The sequence below is a fragment of the Poromitra crassiceps genome (genome assembly GCF_964638095.1).
Source record: "Poromitra crassiceps genome assembly, chromosome: 9".
NCBI lineage: Eukaryota > Metazoa > Chordata > Actinopteri > Beryciformes > Melamphaidae > Poromitra > Poromitra crassiceps.
The window spans coordinates 51,694,618-51,711,207 of record NC_139630.1 but is presented as its reverse complement, the minus strand read 5'-3'; the positions used below and the strand labels follow the sequence as shown (position 1 = coordinate 51,711,207).

General features: G+C 42.2%; 1 protein-coding gene across 1 annotated transcript; it reads left to right on the top strand.

Moving 5' to 3' along the window:
* Nucleotides 1-5,641: 5,641 nt before the first annotated feature.
* On the top strand, nt 5,642-14,559 carry blk (BLK proto-oncogene, Src family tyrosine kinase). Its single transcript, XM_083643269.1, has 14 exons — nt 5,642-5,696; nt 6,683-6,770; nt 6,957-7,050; nt 7,270-7,300; nt 7,774-7,867; nt 7,983-8,081; nt 8,206-8,309; nt 8,490-8,636; nt 10,011-10,163; nt 10,386-10,565; nt 10,999-11,075; nt 12,648-12,798; nt 13,360-13,491; nt 13,967-14,559. Exons 3-14 carry the CDS (start codon nt 6,958-6,960, stop codon nt 14,167-14,169), a joined length of 1,464 nt encoding a protein of 487 aa, XP_083499395.1. The 5' UTR covers nt 5,642-5,696; nt 6,683-6,770; nt 6,957; the 3' UTR covers nt 14,170-14,559.
* Nucleotides 14,560-16,590: the final 2,031 nt, after the last annotated feature.

Here is a 16,590-nt window from a genome sequence, read left to right as displayed (position 1 = left end):
CTGCCAGGTACCTTTCACTGGGGAAAATATAATGTGCTGCTTCAGAGTGACACCTCAGCAGACACCGTTTTAGATCATATGAAAGTGATGAAACATGACATGATTGAAAATATAACAGAAGTATAAACATATTGTGAATCCTTATGATAATGTCAGTGGGACGGAAACACTATCCTGCACCCCCAAACCCCCCCCCCCCCCCCCCCCCCATTACAAATCACTTAAAGCACCTTTACTGGACATTTTATTTGGGGCATTTCATATTTTGCCCCCATTATAACGTCACTTTAAATGATTCTTCTTTGCACATTGCACTAATTTATCATTTGAGATTGTTTTCTGTTTCTGCTTGCACTAAGTCAAATTCCTCGTTTGCAATATAATTACTCACTATGCTATTCAAATGAATCTTGAATATATACAGTATGTACGAGTATGCTGATTGACAATGTGACATATTTGTCATTCTGCACCTGACATAAATGTAGGCTACTGTCTAAAACCACAAACTAAAAACCACCAGAAATGCCATAAAAATGTAATGTGCAACAGAAAAACAGACCTTTCTACGAAGCAGAAATGTAATATTGGAATGAAACATAAGATTTTAATTTTTTAGGGAAACCCTGCATCCTTATATTTGATTAAGTGACATCACTGCCTAATGCAGTGGCTATAAGCCAGCCCAGCACTATCCTATAGCTAGCTACAGTATATGAAGAGCGACATATGAAGCTCTGCCAAAGCTCATGGACGTCCCGGCGGGACGGCACAAGTGCCTCCTGAATGCATTGTTGAGCCCAATTGTTCCTCGTTTATTGACAATCACCTTGTCTGTTTGAAAGGCAAATGCAGGAGTGGGACCTTCTCTCACTCCACGTGTGACAGAGGACAGAAATGGTTCCCACACATGCAGGAAGTGAAAGAGGGGCCTCTTGTGATGTAGAGGGGGGGAATAAAAATTAAGCGAGGTGTGTGTGCTTGCGTGCGTGTCTTTGTGTGTGTGTGTGTGTGTGTCTGTCTGTGTGTGTGTGTCAGGCACTGTTGTAGTCAAGTCACTACTGTATACCTCGAGTCCAAGTCGAGTCTCGAGTCCCCAGTGTTCGACTCCAAGTCCAAAGAAGAGTCCAAATTGAGTTAGCCTACTGAACATGAGCGTGAATCCACATTTAGATGGAACACACCTGCCTGTCCTTGCACAAAATTGAATGCCACGGTATTAATATGGCTATCAATAGCTTATGGCAAATTATTAGGGGCCTATTACACACACACACACACACACACACATACTGAACAAAAACTAAATACATCCTTCATCATTTAACAAGTCCAAGTCCTCGTCTCCAACTTGCGAGTCCGAATGCATGAATGCTCGAGTACGTGTCCCGAGTACGGGTCCGACTCGACTCCAAAACTGGTGTCAGTCAGGGTCATTTTGTGTGATCAAGATAAGACCATCCTTTCCATCACTGCAAGTATGGATCAAATCTCTGGTGCCATTTGAAACCCCACTTAGCCTACTGTTGTAAACAATCTACTTAGTTTGAATTACTGTGCACTTCCTGGTAATTATTCAACAGAAAGTGCTTGGAAATAATTCATGGCCACACAGGCACACACACGCAGAAGCACACACACACACACACACACACACACACACACACACACACACGCATAGGCACGTGCATGCACACACACATTAATAATGAGAGTTGGAAGCGGTCATTGGCAGCGTGTGTGCACACACAGGTGACCACGCTGATGCCTGCTTCACTAAAGGAGACCCACGCTCCCTCTCATTCCCACCGTTGTTCAGGTTATCCTGTGGGGCCACTTATGACCCTTCTGCAGGCAGGATGCAACGTCTGGGGACCCCGACAGAGCTGCACACAAGCATCCGCCAAGCCCTGGGAAGAAAACAAGGGCTGATGGAAACCCAGAAGAAGGGAATAAAGAGAAACAGCAACCAGGACATACTCAATAACACTCGCCATGCACCTGCAGCCTCTGTGTGTGTGTGTGCGTGTGTGTGTGTGTGTGTGTGTGTGTGTGTGTGTGTGTACAAGAGTGAGGGGTTGTTCCTGCGAAGAACTACAGCACAGCGCAGTCCCCACACACAGCACAGGTGGTCCAAAACAAAAACGTGTGAAGTGTTGCCCGGAGAGAAATATCCCCACGTTGCGCGTTGTATAAAGCCCCCCCATAGGAAACAAACACTTCCGGCGCTATAAGATTTATTGTTCCCCACTCTTCAACATATCCTGAATGATGTCTTCCTTACAAAGTTGCTTTGATTCATTTTTTCCCCCCCTTTCATAAAAGAGAAATAAAAGGGATAATTTTGCCATCTGATAAGACTGAAGGACACATTGTTTTATGCTTATTGTTTGTGCAGAAGTGGTGAATTCCCTCTGCAGCGCTGTGTGGTGAGAATGGGAAAGACCTGGCCCCACGGTGCTGTGTGCTGTGAAAAGACCTGGCCCCACCGTACTGTGTGGTGTGAAAAGGTAGAGCATTGTTACAGTGTACTTTGATGGATTGACTGAGGATTAGCTGGCACATTTTTCATTGCTTCCAATGTGACAGCCTCAGCATCCGTATTCACATCGGCACAGTGCCCTCTGCAGCAGAGTGACCAGCATTACACAATACAAACAGCCAAAAGTTCAACACCCCCATTGAATCATTTCTCCTCGTATAAGAGGGCAATGTAAGGGTTACTTTATTAATAGAAAGAGGATGAGTTTGGGACAGAGCTGCTGCTGTGTCTTGCAATGGACCTAGTTTAGTGCAGGTCAAGGCTTAAAATATGAATTGCTGTGCCCTCTAGTGTCAACACGGATGAATAACAACTTTCAGCAGCAGCATGTAGCCTAACCATAGCATGCACCCAACCGCCACCACTGACTGTAATCCTTCCTCTGGTGAAAACATAATAAGTACGTACATTTGACAAACAAAAATCTTAAGATGTTACAGTGCAGTAAGACTTAATGATTCCCCCCATATAAAGTTGGCCTTATTTATACATGAATTAACAGTTTTCTCCCCATATTGTCTTATAATCTAAAGTTTAACAACTAATGAAATACACATGTCTCTATTACAATTACAGGTATATGCTTCAAATATACTAATGGTGTAATCCAGTAGTACTGATGAAATAGTATTTTTGTAATTTTTACGTTACAGTATTATTGTGTCTAGATATCATGGATGGAGGTACATACTCTCAAGGAAAACAGATTCCTAGACCAGTCAGTCCATCTTGTGGTAAGAATGTGTACTGCTGCTAACCAAGCGTATGTCACAAGATGCTAAATTGTGAAGATGAGCTGTGTTGATAAGTGGTAGCAAGAAATGGCAAAGTGTCGTAGACTAACTGCTAAACCACTGAGTCATGGAAACCACAGTCTCTCTTCAACCACAACCATTCCCACAGACATACGTGCTCACAGGTACAGACACACACGTACAGAAACACACACACACACGTACGTACATGTACGCACCTTAAAATCCTAATTACAAAGCAGCTCTCAGTTGATAGACATGTAAATTTGTGCTTTTAGAAATAGATTACTAACACACATTATAGTGCAACCTGGAAACTTGTCATTGAATAGTAAGTAATGAATGATTGAATGAACGCTGTACTCCCCCCCCCCCATCACAAAATGACACTCTTCTCCAGTGCCGTAGCCAGAAATGAAATTGTCGGTGGGCCTGAACACACACACACACACACACACACACACACACACACACACACACACACACACACACACACACACACACACACACACACACACACACACACACACACACACACACACACACACACACACGTCATTATCATAGATTATCCTACCCAATTTATTTATCCAAGACTGTTTCAGGACACCAGTATGCAGAAGTATTCCAATAGAATAGGTGAAAATAACATTTATATGCAAAAGAAACCATGGTTAAAAAAAATGCATGGGATTGGTATAAAGTGGGCGTGTATGTAAAGGAGAGACAACACTCATGGGTACCCACAGAACACACTCTCATTCAGATATCTTGAGGTAAGAGGTCAAGGGACCCCTTTGTACTGTAAATGGCCATGCCACTTTCCCCCCACCAAAAGTTTTGGAGTGTTATTTAGCCCCCTTCCCGACAAGCTAGAACCAATGAATGCCTTAAGTCCCCCCCACATGATCCACAGTAAAACAGCTCTGCCTCCAAACTATGTGACAGCACTACCCTTGGCGTCGCACACCACTCGAATTTGCCACCTTGCGCTGCGCTCAAAGTTCAAATGGTTTCAACTTTGACCTACTTACTGCTGACCATTCTCTGCTCTAGAGAAGAGAAGATGGCTTATCATGTGACGGCTTTTAGGTCTTCTAGTTTCATATCATCCCAGTATCTTCACTCTAGCTTGACAAAGGAGCCTCTGAAAGAACTGGCGTCTGCAAGGAGTAGAAGAGGTTCTTGTGATTGGATGGGCCGAGGCAAGGAGTAGAAGAGGTTCTTGTGATTGGATGGGCCAAGGCAAGGAGTAGAAGAGGTTCTTGTGATTGGATGGGCCGAGGCAAGGAGTAGAAGAGGTTCTTGTGATTGGATGGGCCGAGGCAAGGAGTAGAAGAGGTTCTTGTGATTGGATGGGCCGAGGCAAGAAGTGGGTGGGCCGAAGCCAGGCCCACCCATAGCTATGCCTCTACTCTTCTCATTCTAATCCCATGGTTCTCAAACTGGGGTACACGTACCCCTAGGGGTATGTGGAGGTACTACAGGAGGTACTTGAGAGAAAGGGTTGAAATGGAAAAATGCGAGAATAGATCCTGAAAATAAATGAAACGTTAAAATAAATCTGCTCAGGAGGTAGTAATTGCAATTCTTTCACGCCATTTCTTATTTTGTAATGTTATATTCTTCAAAAGGTGGGTTATTATTCATTCATTCCATTATATGCTATAATTTTCTCTTGCAGTTTTCTACGCAAAATGTTGTAGTCGGGTAAAGGGTGTAGCTACTTGGATTCAGAAGTTGGGTGGGGAAAGGGGGTACTGAAGCCAAAAAAGTTTGAAAACCACTGTTTAACACCAACTAAGCTATGAAGAGAAGTTTTAATTAAGTCATAGGTATTTGGAAATAATACATCTAAACTATTGTATCTGATGTTATATCTAAAATATATTAGATATATATTAGATATTAATGAGCAAACAGTGATGGCTTACTTCCTTCTCTCTCTAACTTTGTCAATTAAGCTGACTTTGGGATTTGGTTGTGTCACCGACCGTACATTAGAAAGTGATCATTCTACTACATTCTACAGAGGAAAGGGAGGGGATTGCTGTATCAGGAAAAGTAAATAGACAAACCACTATCTATTTAAACTGAATGTAGTCCCTGAGGGCAGGCCCCAGACCTCACCATGCGTCAGTGTGTATGTGTATGTGTATGTGTATGTGTGTGTGTGTGTGTGTGTGTATGTGTGTGTGTCTGTGAGACAGAGACAGACACATAGAGAAGAGAGAGAGAGAGAGAGAGAGAGAGAGAGAGAGAGAGAGAGAGAGAGAGAGAGAGTTGTGTTTCAGAGTGAGTGAGAGTAAGCCAGAGTAAGCCAGAGTGACATCAAGCAGTCAAGTTTTAATAAGGAAATTGCAGACATTTGCAGCTGGAAAGCCTGGGCCAAGTTCAAGGTATTTATGGAATGTTTGTTTATATATTAATTAATTAATTAATTAATACATTAATTAGTGTATTTAATTAATTAATTTTAATTAAATAATTAGTATTTGCTGTATAAGTAACACATTTTTATATCTTCTTCGGGGGGGAAGGGGTCTACATACTTGAGAATAACATAATCGAATTTCAAGAGTCCGGTTTGGTTTGTTTTGATTTAATCAAACTGTGGTTCGTCAGAGACTCAAGGCAGGTGTGAAAACGCCCTTACATATAATTTGATGTAAGACTTTGGTCATGACATGTGCCTCCTCATCTGGAGTTTCCTATTAGTTTATGGCAAAATTGATACATGATTTTTTTTTTATGTTCCTAGATACTGTATGACATAACTGACTGAAAGAGTCAAACATGGTGTGACCACAGTGTGAAGTTCCTGTACTCTCTGGGGTTTTAGGGATGTAGGATGGTGTTACAAGTAAAGCAATTTGCATGGATATCACTTCCTCTATTCCATAAAACACATGAATCCATCTAAGTTGCCAAATACTGTATTGAAATATCCTGTCTGTTAGGCACCGTTTAGTTACGTAAGTAATGTCAACTTCTTTTGTGTTCTTAATTGACCAACAATCTATAATTATAATACAGAAGCATAGCATGGTAGTAACACCTACTCGCGTCATACAGCCATGGGGTCAGAAATGGCTTACAGCACAAAACCACTGGTGAAAGAGGCTTTCACACTGCAGAAACTGTTGGATCACACCAGCTATTTTTGGCACTTCGTTTTTCACTATTTTCAGCTCTGACGTATGCATCACAATTTTTTTGATATGCAAATCTCACGTCATAAAGCCGCAAACATATTTTCCACTTCCTCTTATGAGAGTCCATTTGTTTTAACTGCCCTTGTTGTCGCCAAGACTCAAACCCCAGAAAACAAGACTTGCCATAGATTTAGCCGTTTCTTGAGCTGAGTTGCATTTCTTTTCAGCAGCAGGCATGAACTCACAGACAAGGCCTCGCAGTGGGAGGAGTGGAGACTGACACCGGTTTCATGCAGTGGGACTAGTCTGCTTGATCAGGTAAGAGCTTAGGAATGAACACGCTGTGACTATCTTAGCAGGAACTTAGTATGGGTGATGATGGTGTTTGATAGTGGAAAATGAACTGCACACAGGGTTTGAGTGGCGAGTGCTGTGTGTCTTGTTATACACAAGCTGGCAGTGCGGGAAACTGGAGGAGAGAGAGTCATTTGCATTGTATTTCAGGATGGGTTGCGCTTGCAGTGGTCAGAAACAGCTCCAAAATGACAAGTACAAAGGAAAAAAGACCTCTGAGGCATCCAACTCTTCAAATCACATAGTAAGTAGACTGTGTTATGGCAAAAATCCTCTTCGCTCACATTCAATAATACTCTGATACCGGAAAAAGGAGTCCATGTTCATATCAATCAATATAGTACAAGCTATATCATTCAGTGTGATTTGAAATCAATCTAGATGAATGGCTTGAAATGATTTTTGCCAGTATTTTTTGTTGACCTATATTTTGACTTTGATTTTTTTGTATCTCTATTCTTAGGCGCGGAGTGGCCCGGTTCATGTGGATAATGGTAATGACTGAACACCACTTGTCCAACAAAATGTATACGCAAGAATAAAAATGGTTAGGTTTATATATGCTGTCCACAGCTGCTGTGTGCCGAGAAATGACTAGCTGTGAGATGAGTATACGTTTAGTGATTGCAATCTCTCAGCATGAGAGTTCCTCTCCTGTCTTCTGGGGAAATCATGAAAGATTATACTCTAGAAAGTCACACGCAGCACGAAAACTGTAGAATCCTCATTCCTCAAATCAAAGCTTTATTAACACTGTATCTTATTTATGTACTTGTGCTGTTGTACATATCAGCCCTGGTCACAATGTCAAATGGTAATACAGCAGGTATTGCATCCTAAATAGCAGCCAAAAATATAATATTGTTTTGATCAAATCTGAATCGACCACCATTGACAGTCGATAAAATGCCATTATTATCATTACTGCAGGTTCTTTTTTAATAAATGTTGCTGTATTTGCCTTTAGGCGACGACGTGGTCATTGCTCAACATGATTTTAAACCGACCAACAACAGTGATCTGGCATTCAAAAAGGGAGAGAGACTTAAGGTTTTGCAGGAGTAAGTAACATCTCCAGTAAATCTTACAGTGTATGTAGGAATACTGAGAGCAAACTAACAGTAAATAGTATGTGACAACATAACCATTCTGATTCTGCCATTGTTTTGTTTGTAGAAATGGAGACTGGTGGCTCGCTAGATCCTTGGTGACTGGAGACGAAGGGTTCATACCAGCTACCTATATAGCCAGAGCAGATACGCTAGAGATGGAAAAGTAAGCAACAATGTAACACACAACCCAACATATAATGAACATAACATAACAATGAAATGAAATGAAATGAAATAAAAAAACAAACTAAACAAAAACTGTGATGTGTGGCTTCTCTCTCCTGCAGATGGTTTTTCAATAACATAAGTAGGAGAGAGACCGAACGACTGCTCCTGGCCCCAGGAAATAAACCAGGTGCCTTTCTGGTCCGAGAGAGTGAGACCACTAAAGGTGCCCATCATAACTCTCTTTCGTAAAAGATTTAATAAAAAAATAAAATAAAAAATGTTAAATTTCAACAGTACTGCATCTCTGACAGCTGTATCCATGTGAGTAAAAGTCCAATTTCAAAACGAACTTGTGCATCCATTCGGAGTGACGGTATTAAATGTTGAATGTTTCCCCCTGTAGGAGCCTTCTCGCTGTCGATCAGAGACTGTGCCCCAGAAGGAGATGTGGTGAAACACTACAAGATCCGCTGTCTGGACAAGGGTGGCTACTACATCTCCCCCTCCAGCACCTTCCCATCCCTGCCTGAGCTGGTGAAATTCTACACCCGTAAGTAACAGACTGAAACACGCGACTCCTCAACAAACTCTCTGCATCGTCACGTTTCAGGGTTACATCAAATCAAAGAGTGCATACTGTATAACGGTTGGAAAGAATGGGAAATACAGTATGTATAACATCGTTGTCGTCATGGGGGTCGCATCCACTTCTGTATAAGTCGTCTCCGGTCTCGGTTGAGCACAGACCCCCATGATGATGCAATGTGCATTTCCTGTGAGAGAGGCGCTAATCTTTTCAGTATGTGACTAAACCACAAGATAAGAAGACCAAATCATCTCTTACTTGCTGCTCGAGGCACTGCAGTTTATGAAGCAGAAGTACAGGCGCAGCCCTTTTCTTTCGCACACGCGCACAGTTATTTAATGAAATATCATAATTTAGGACATTTTAAATAACATGATTATTGTGTTATAAGCAGTGTTGGGCAAGTTACTTTCAAAATGTAATATACTACATATTACTAGTTACTTTCATTTGAAAGTAATAAGTTACATTACAATATTACTTTCTGTGTAGAGTAAATCGTTACTTATTACACTACTTTCGCATTACTTTTACCAAAACAACAGCAGCAGCAGAATGACATCACCGCCACGGAACCATCCCGAAAAACAATTTCAACCGCCTTGAAGTCAATGTAAACAATCCAAAATTCTAAATGTTATTATTTTCCTTTGTTATTGTCATCTATAGTGCTTATTTGCATAAAAGCACACAGTTTGACTAGGAAATGATTGTATCTTTTCTAAATATGTGCTTTGATTTAATAAAATGTAACTCAATTTGTAACTTGAGTTACTAGACAAAGTAACTGGTATAATATTACTGAAATCCTATAAGTAATAAGTTATATTACTGAGTTACTGCTAAAAGTAATATATTACATGTAATATGTTACTTTTGTAATGAGTTACCCCCAACACTGGTTATAAGCGTGTCGTGACTGTGAGCGCTCATTTGACCTCCACTGATGCAATAACCAAAATTAGCACAACAGCAAACAAAGTAGGTCAAAATATTCTTGACATTTGGAATCACCTGATTGAATGTATGTTTTTCATTAAAGCCATGTTGATCTAAAGGCTTATGCTCAATTGAACAACATCATACATAGGCGTCAACTTCCTGTGTATGAATTTATTTCCAATGCCTTTGCCTCTCCATCAAGGCAAAGTGTGGCTACTTTAAAGAATCTAAAATATAAGATAGTTTTGATTTGTTGAACACTTTGTTGGTCACTGCATAATTCCATGTGTGTTATTTCATAGTTTTGATGTCTTTATTATTATTCTAAAAAGTGTTCACACTTTTGACTGGTTTTACCATTAGGCTGCATTTGTGCTTGTGCCGTTTGGGTTACAGGTAGAGCGGATGGCCTGTGCCAGCGGCTAAACGCTGCCTGTAAGGCTAAGGCACCTCAGTGTCCCTGGGCGCAGGACGAATGGGAGATACCTCGCGACACACTGAAGATGGTGAAGAAACTGGGGGCCGGGCAGTTTGGTGAAGTGTGGATGGGTGAGAGACACAATCATTTTATGAAGCAGGAAATTGTCAAGAGGGGAAGGGGGGGGGTGTTCTTTGTTGCTTTTTATGCTTATTATATTCATAGATATTTGCTCATTGGTATGAAGTGATGAATAAGAGCACTAACCCTCCATTTAAAGTTGATGGTAAATTTACCGAGGGCAACGACTCTGAGATGCAGCGAGTAAAGCGCATCCCTCGACTTCCCTACAGGTTACTATAAGAACACCCAGAAGGTTGCCATCAAGAACTTGAAGGAGGGCACCATGGAGCCCGAGGCCTTTCTTCAGGAGGCCAACCTGATGAAGCAGCTGCAGCACGAACGACTGGTACGCCTCCATGCTGTGGTCACCAAGGAACCCATCCTCATCGTCACCGAGTTCATGATCAATGGTGAGATAGAGATAGAGAGAGAGATATGATATACAGATATGAGTTGTCAGCGAAAAGATCGGATGGCCTAGTCTGAGGGTTTGTTTGTGCAAACATATTGTAGCTGATGTTGTTGTTGTTGGTTTTTGCCAGAGACGAAACACCTATTTGCTCCAATGTGCATCAACAATTAAAAATCTATGGCCGTGAAATCATTTACAGCTTCAAAATTAGAAATCTATTATTATAATAATTCAATATGATTGTTTATTGGGTTATTGATTGGGTTGCTTTCAGTATCATAGATACAGATACAGACCTATTAGCTCTCTCTTTAGCCTAATTGTAAGCAGAAGCTATGTGGTGCTACTGTACATTTTAAAAATGTCATCCTCTGTTCTGCCTTTCACTTCTTATTCTGAAAGAGTTGTGTTTCTCCTTTCCTCCTTCAAAGGAAGTCTACTGGACTTCCTAAAAACAGATGAGGGGAAAAAGCTGAGGCTCCCCAAACTCATAGACATGTCAGCACAGGTGGGACACACACACACACACACACACACACACACACACACACACACACACACACACACACACACACACACACTCACTCACTCACTCACTCACTCACTCTCTCGATTCCTGTTGAAATTTGACTTGTGATTCAGACCCTTCATCGCTGGAAGCGTGCTGACGTAAGACGTTGGCTCTGACCACGTGAGACAACATCATCACTATCCCTTCCCTACTTCCACCGATGATGTCATTGATGGTGTCACTATTGTTCGAGTGACATCACTGATGACATCACAATTGCTTGAGTGACATCACCGATGACATCCTCACTGATGACATCACAATTGGCTAATCTGCACGAGGGCCGAGAGGTACGGGAACGCGGCGGTCGAAGAGGAGAGCGAGGAGGTCGGTGTTTGTGTGATATTCTGTGAGAGGCAGCAGTGTGCCGCAAGGCATCCAGTCTGCCGGAAAGCCACTAGAAGAAGAAGAAGAAGAAAAAGGAGAAAGGAGAAAGGAGCTCGCCTGCCTGATTTTGGGGGCAGATCTCTGTTTTGTTCAGCTTAACAGTCATGGTCAACCCAGACATACCTGAGGCCTTTCTACTGAGAGCCTGGTACTGTATGACCAGGAGGGCTATGCTCTAAACTGCCAATCCCTGACAGAGATGAGGTCAGCAGGCAGTGGCGCAAGCGTCAACTGGAAAAAACATGAGCGACGTTAAGGATGATGTCATAACCACTGATGCTGTCAGGTCATGCCCCATAATCGTCAAGTGATGTCATACCCACTGATGTGGATGAAGTGGTATGCGTTGACATGAGTTTAGTCACATCGCTAAATAACCCCAGGCACTTCTGTTTTTAAAAAAGGATAGCCCCTTCTCAGAAAAAAACATTTTTAGAACTCATTTTTCCCCCACCTTGCCTAACTTGCGTGATCTGTTATCTCTGACTATATTTCTCACCACTACTGCTTGCCGTAATGCACTGATGTCAAATTGCGATCAGATGCTCTGATTTTGCATCAGTTGTCAAAAACAAACACCTGCATTAATGGCTGCCATCACTGAAGGGAATGTGGTCTATATAGCGAGGTTGGAGCAGGGCAGTTGTCGAGGCTTTTGAGCGAGCGTTTTGACAGCGCAACTAACGTGAACACACGTGGAAACCGTCAGCTCTAAACTGTGTGGTTTCTGAGGCAGGGCTCCTCTTCAGGGTTGAGAGAGCCTCGCCCTGCGTCAATTATTAACATCCGGACAGGAAGTCATGTGGTTTTTTCCACTCCCCCTAAACTCTCTGACTCCCCCCGAGGCAGCACGTAGCTTCCTGAGAGTTGGCACATCCTGTTTAACTCAGTTTACTGATGTGCACAGTCACACTGTACAGATGAACACAAATATGCACACAGTACTGTTGCTATGTACTGTACGATAGAGATAGATAGATAGATAGATAGATAGATAGATAGATATAATAGATAGATAGAAACACAGGCACACACTCCTCTTTCTAGAGAAATTTAAAAAAATCTTGAATTAACACCTAAATATTCTTTATATTTGATCCTTCTCTCCTCTCTTGGTGACAGATAGCTGAAGGCATGGCTTACATCGAGAGGAATAACTACATCCATCGAGACCTGCGTGCCGCCAACATACTGGTCAACGAGACCCTGCACTGCAAGATAGCAGACTTTGGCCTGGCCAGGATCATAGACACAGAGTACACAGCCCAAGAAGGTACAGTACAACACAGCAGTATCATAGACACAGAGTACACAGCGCGAGAAGGCACACAACACAGCAATGCCAACTGATGGGTCAAACCGGCATGACCCGATGTCTCCCGCTCCTCTGTGTGCCATATTCAAATCTATTCAAATTGGTGTGGTTTCAGTGGTTACCGTAGATGCACACACAGTATCTGAATACTCTCTCTGAAAATATACAGTGAAGCGAATGCCGTTATCGTGAGCTGCATCGAAATACTGCACATTCATTGGCTATTACCGTAAGGCACAGGAAGTCAAGTCACACAGCAACACTCAATCCACTTCTCACACATACACACACGCTTACATTCTCTCTCACACACACACACACACACACACACAGGCACACACACACACACAGGCACACACACACACACAGGCACACACACACACACACACACACACACACACACACACACACACACACACACACAGGCACACACACACACACACACACACACACACACACACTCTCTCTTTCACAACCCAGTAACAGAATTCTCCTCTACTTTCTCTCTCTGATGATCAGGTGCTAAATTCCCCATCAAATGGACCGCCCCAGAGGCCATCAATTTTGGCACATTCAGCATCAAGTCGGACGTCTGGTCGTTTGGGATCCTCCTGACAGAAATAGTCACCTATGGAAGAATACCTTACGCAGGTACAGGAACAGAGATATCAATGTTGCCCAATTGTAATAATGTCATCTTATACAGGGAATCAAATTAGGAGAAGGACAGCACTCCAAGTTGACAAATGTATTGCCACACAACGGACGTTTCGGGGCAGCAGCCCTTCCTCAGCGTGCAATGGCAATTGCAGACAGGTGTTACACAGGTGCCTCTAATTATAGATCTCCCCAACAGCATCAGGTGCAGTAGACCAGCAGAGGGAGTCAGTAATGTCAATGTAGGTACATTATCAACTTAACAATAACAATAAGTAGATAAAAAAAAAAAAAAAATCTTAGTTCATAGAAAACGAGCAAATGAAATCTCCTCATTTAGCCGCCTGGGGATGAGGGTATCAAGGGAGTGAATCCAAGAGGTCTCCCTCTGAAGGAGGATTTGGTCTTTGTCACCTCCTCACCGTGGCATATTTACTGTTTCTATGAATGTATTTTCATTTCCCCCCAGGGATGACGAACCCGGAGGTGATCCGGAGCCTGGACAGGTTCTACAGGATGCCCTGTCCTGACGACTGTCCCGAGGAGCTCTATGAGCTCATGATGCTGTGCTGGACGGAGAACCCGGAGGAAAGGCCCACGTTTGAATTTCTGCAGAACACCCTCAACGACTACTTCATCGCCACTGAGGGACAATATGAGATCCAGCCGTGATAGAATATTCGCTGTTGAAGTCCATAAGGAACTCGCATGGATACATTATGACTGACATGACAATTTTTTTTAACAAATAGTTTTGCCTTCTAAGTGGATGTAAAACCTCACTGCAATGCCAAAAAGGAACACTTCAGAACTTGTATGGATTTTTATTTTATTTTTTTAATCCTGACTTTCTTCCAGCTTCTCCCCATGTTGACGACAGACTATTGGCATGGATATACAAATACATGCATGCACAGATCACGTTACAGTAACAGCCATTTGACCCTGAGAAAATGAACACAGGTACAGTTGCATAGTAAAACTGCATGGTACAGAAATGACCATCCTGAGATTACCTGGACTATACATAGCACTTTGTGATTCTTAGTCATTCATTCATTAGTCATATTTGGGTAAAGGGTTGGTTATACTTGAGAATATATATATATATTTTTTGTAAATAAACATTTACGCATAACCTTGATTTGTTGTATTTGATGGCAGTTGTTTTGATTACAGTGCTATCAGATGTTTCTCACTATTACGTTTTGTGTGTGTGTGTGTGTGTGTGTGTGTGTGTGTGTGTGTGTGTGTGTGTGTGTGTGTGTGTGTGTGTGTGTGTGTGTGTGTGTGTGTGTGTGTGTGTGTGTGTGTGTGTGTGTGTGTGTGTGTGTGTGTGTGTGTGTCTAAACTTTAAAATAGTGATAGCATGATTTGGCCTTTACGGTTGTAGTATCAATCTACTGAGTCTCTGAACCAGGCTTCCAATTTGATTTTAATCTGTAACGAGCAGTTATCAAAGGTTATCTGACTTGGCTGTTTACAGCCTTCTGCAGCAGTGTTGAACGTTGTAAAAAAGTCAGCACTCAGAATGAAACAGGAATAGAGAGTGATGGGATGGACAGTGGAACCAAATGTCTGCTCTGCCCATTTTGCATTATGGAGACATTAAGTATGTCCGTATCATTTTGGATTGACTTCTCCCAGCAATCATTCAAGATTCTCACCTACCACCGTGGAGACCCGGGTTGGGGGGGAATAGCGTGATCCTCCAACCTGCTACAGCTACATCCTGCCAGTGAAACTCTTCACTGTCAGGTGAAAACAAGTGACTGGGGGGAAGGACAGCAGGGGGAATTACAATTCAAGTACAATTGGGGAGACAATTGGCGGGATTCAAACATGGGTGAATGATGGAAAATGCAACAGTTTGATCGCTGTCAAGTGGAGTTTTTATTTTAATCACGACTATAATAAGTTAAAGAGTTAAACTCTTCACTTCATGACATACTGCTGCAGCTCAATAACAAAGTAGGACAGAAGAGAGCGCAGGAAGCCATCAAATCAACTGACCCTCATACATCACAGTGCGTTTAGTCCTCTAACTAAGGCCTCCCCAGGGGGGCCAGGCCAAATCTTGAAGATAAGCCGGTGGAATCATGGTCCTCCCACCCAGGGGCGAGCGCTGCCACTTCCTGAGTGGGCAGGAAACAGGAAGTGTGAGTCAGCATTCCTCTCATGCCACACGGCTGGAGCACACTCAATGGCCAACTGGCTGGCCTGTGCACATTTTTGCTGCTCCGAAATATTTGTTTTGTAGTTAATGGAAAATACTTGCTGAGGAAGGTATGTCATGACCCAACAGCTAGAATTGTTGTATGAAACATTTAGAAAAACTGTACATGGGGTTTGGTGATGGATGACAATTTGACCTGATTTGACCTGATATTGTAGTTTCTGTATTAATCATGCGTATTATTGTAATTTTGATGAGAAGAGATCCCTACCCATATCCCGTGCGCGCGCGTACACGCACACACACATATGCAGAAGGTACATTATTTTATTTTTTTATATATTTTATTTTCAGTTTTTCAGAACAACATATGAACAAGACAAACAGGCTCAGACACAGAACGGAAAAAACAAAAACAAACAAACAACAAAAAATAAAATAAAAATAAATACACATTTTCAACATTCAGTGCTACCAGTCGTGTAAGGTGCTTATATTTTTGTACATTATTGTGCTCATCCGTCTCCCGCAACCTCAACAAGGTAGGCTAGAAACGGGCCCCAAATGGCAAACAATTTCTTTAGTGAATCGGTCCTCAGGAACCTAATCCTTTCCATCCGTATAACAGAGGTAATTTCCGTCAGCCACAATTGAAGTTTGAGTTTGAGTTTAATCATTCTGACTTGCAATACATGATTGAATTATGCAGAATGTACACTCAAAAAAACAACAACAAAAAAATACACATACATTATGCATTGTTAAAACAGACCCCAACATCAAAAATACAATCAACGCTACAGCCCATTAAAAAGCCTGACGCCACAGGAGATGGTGGAGTTTCTCAGTCTATTTGTTCTGGTTTTTGGCAAAGACAACTGATTGCCTCTGCGCAGAAACACGGCCAGTCCTTTCTT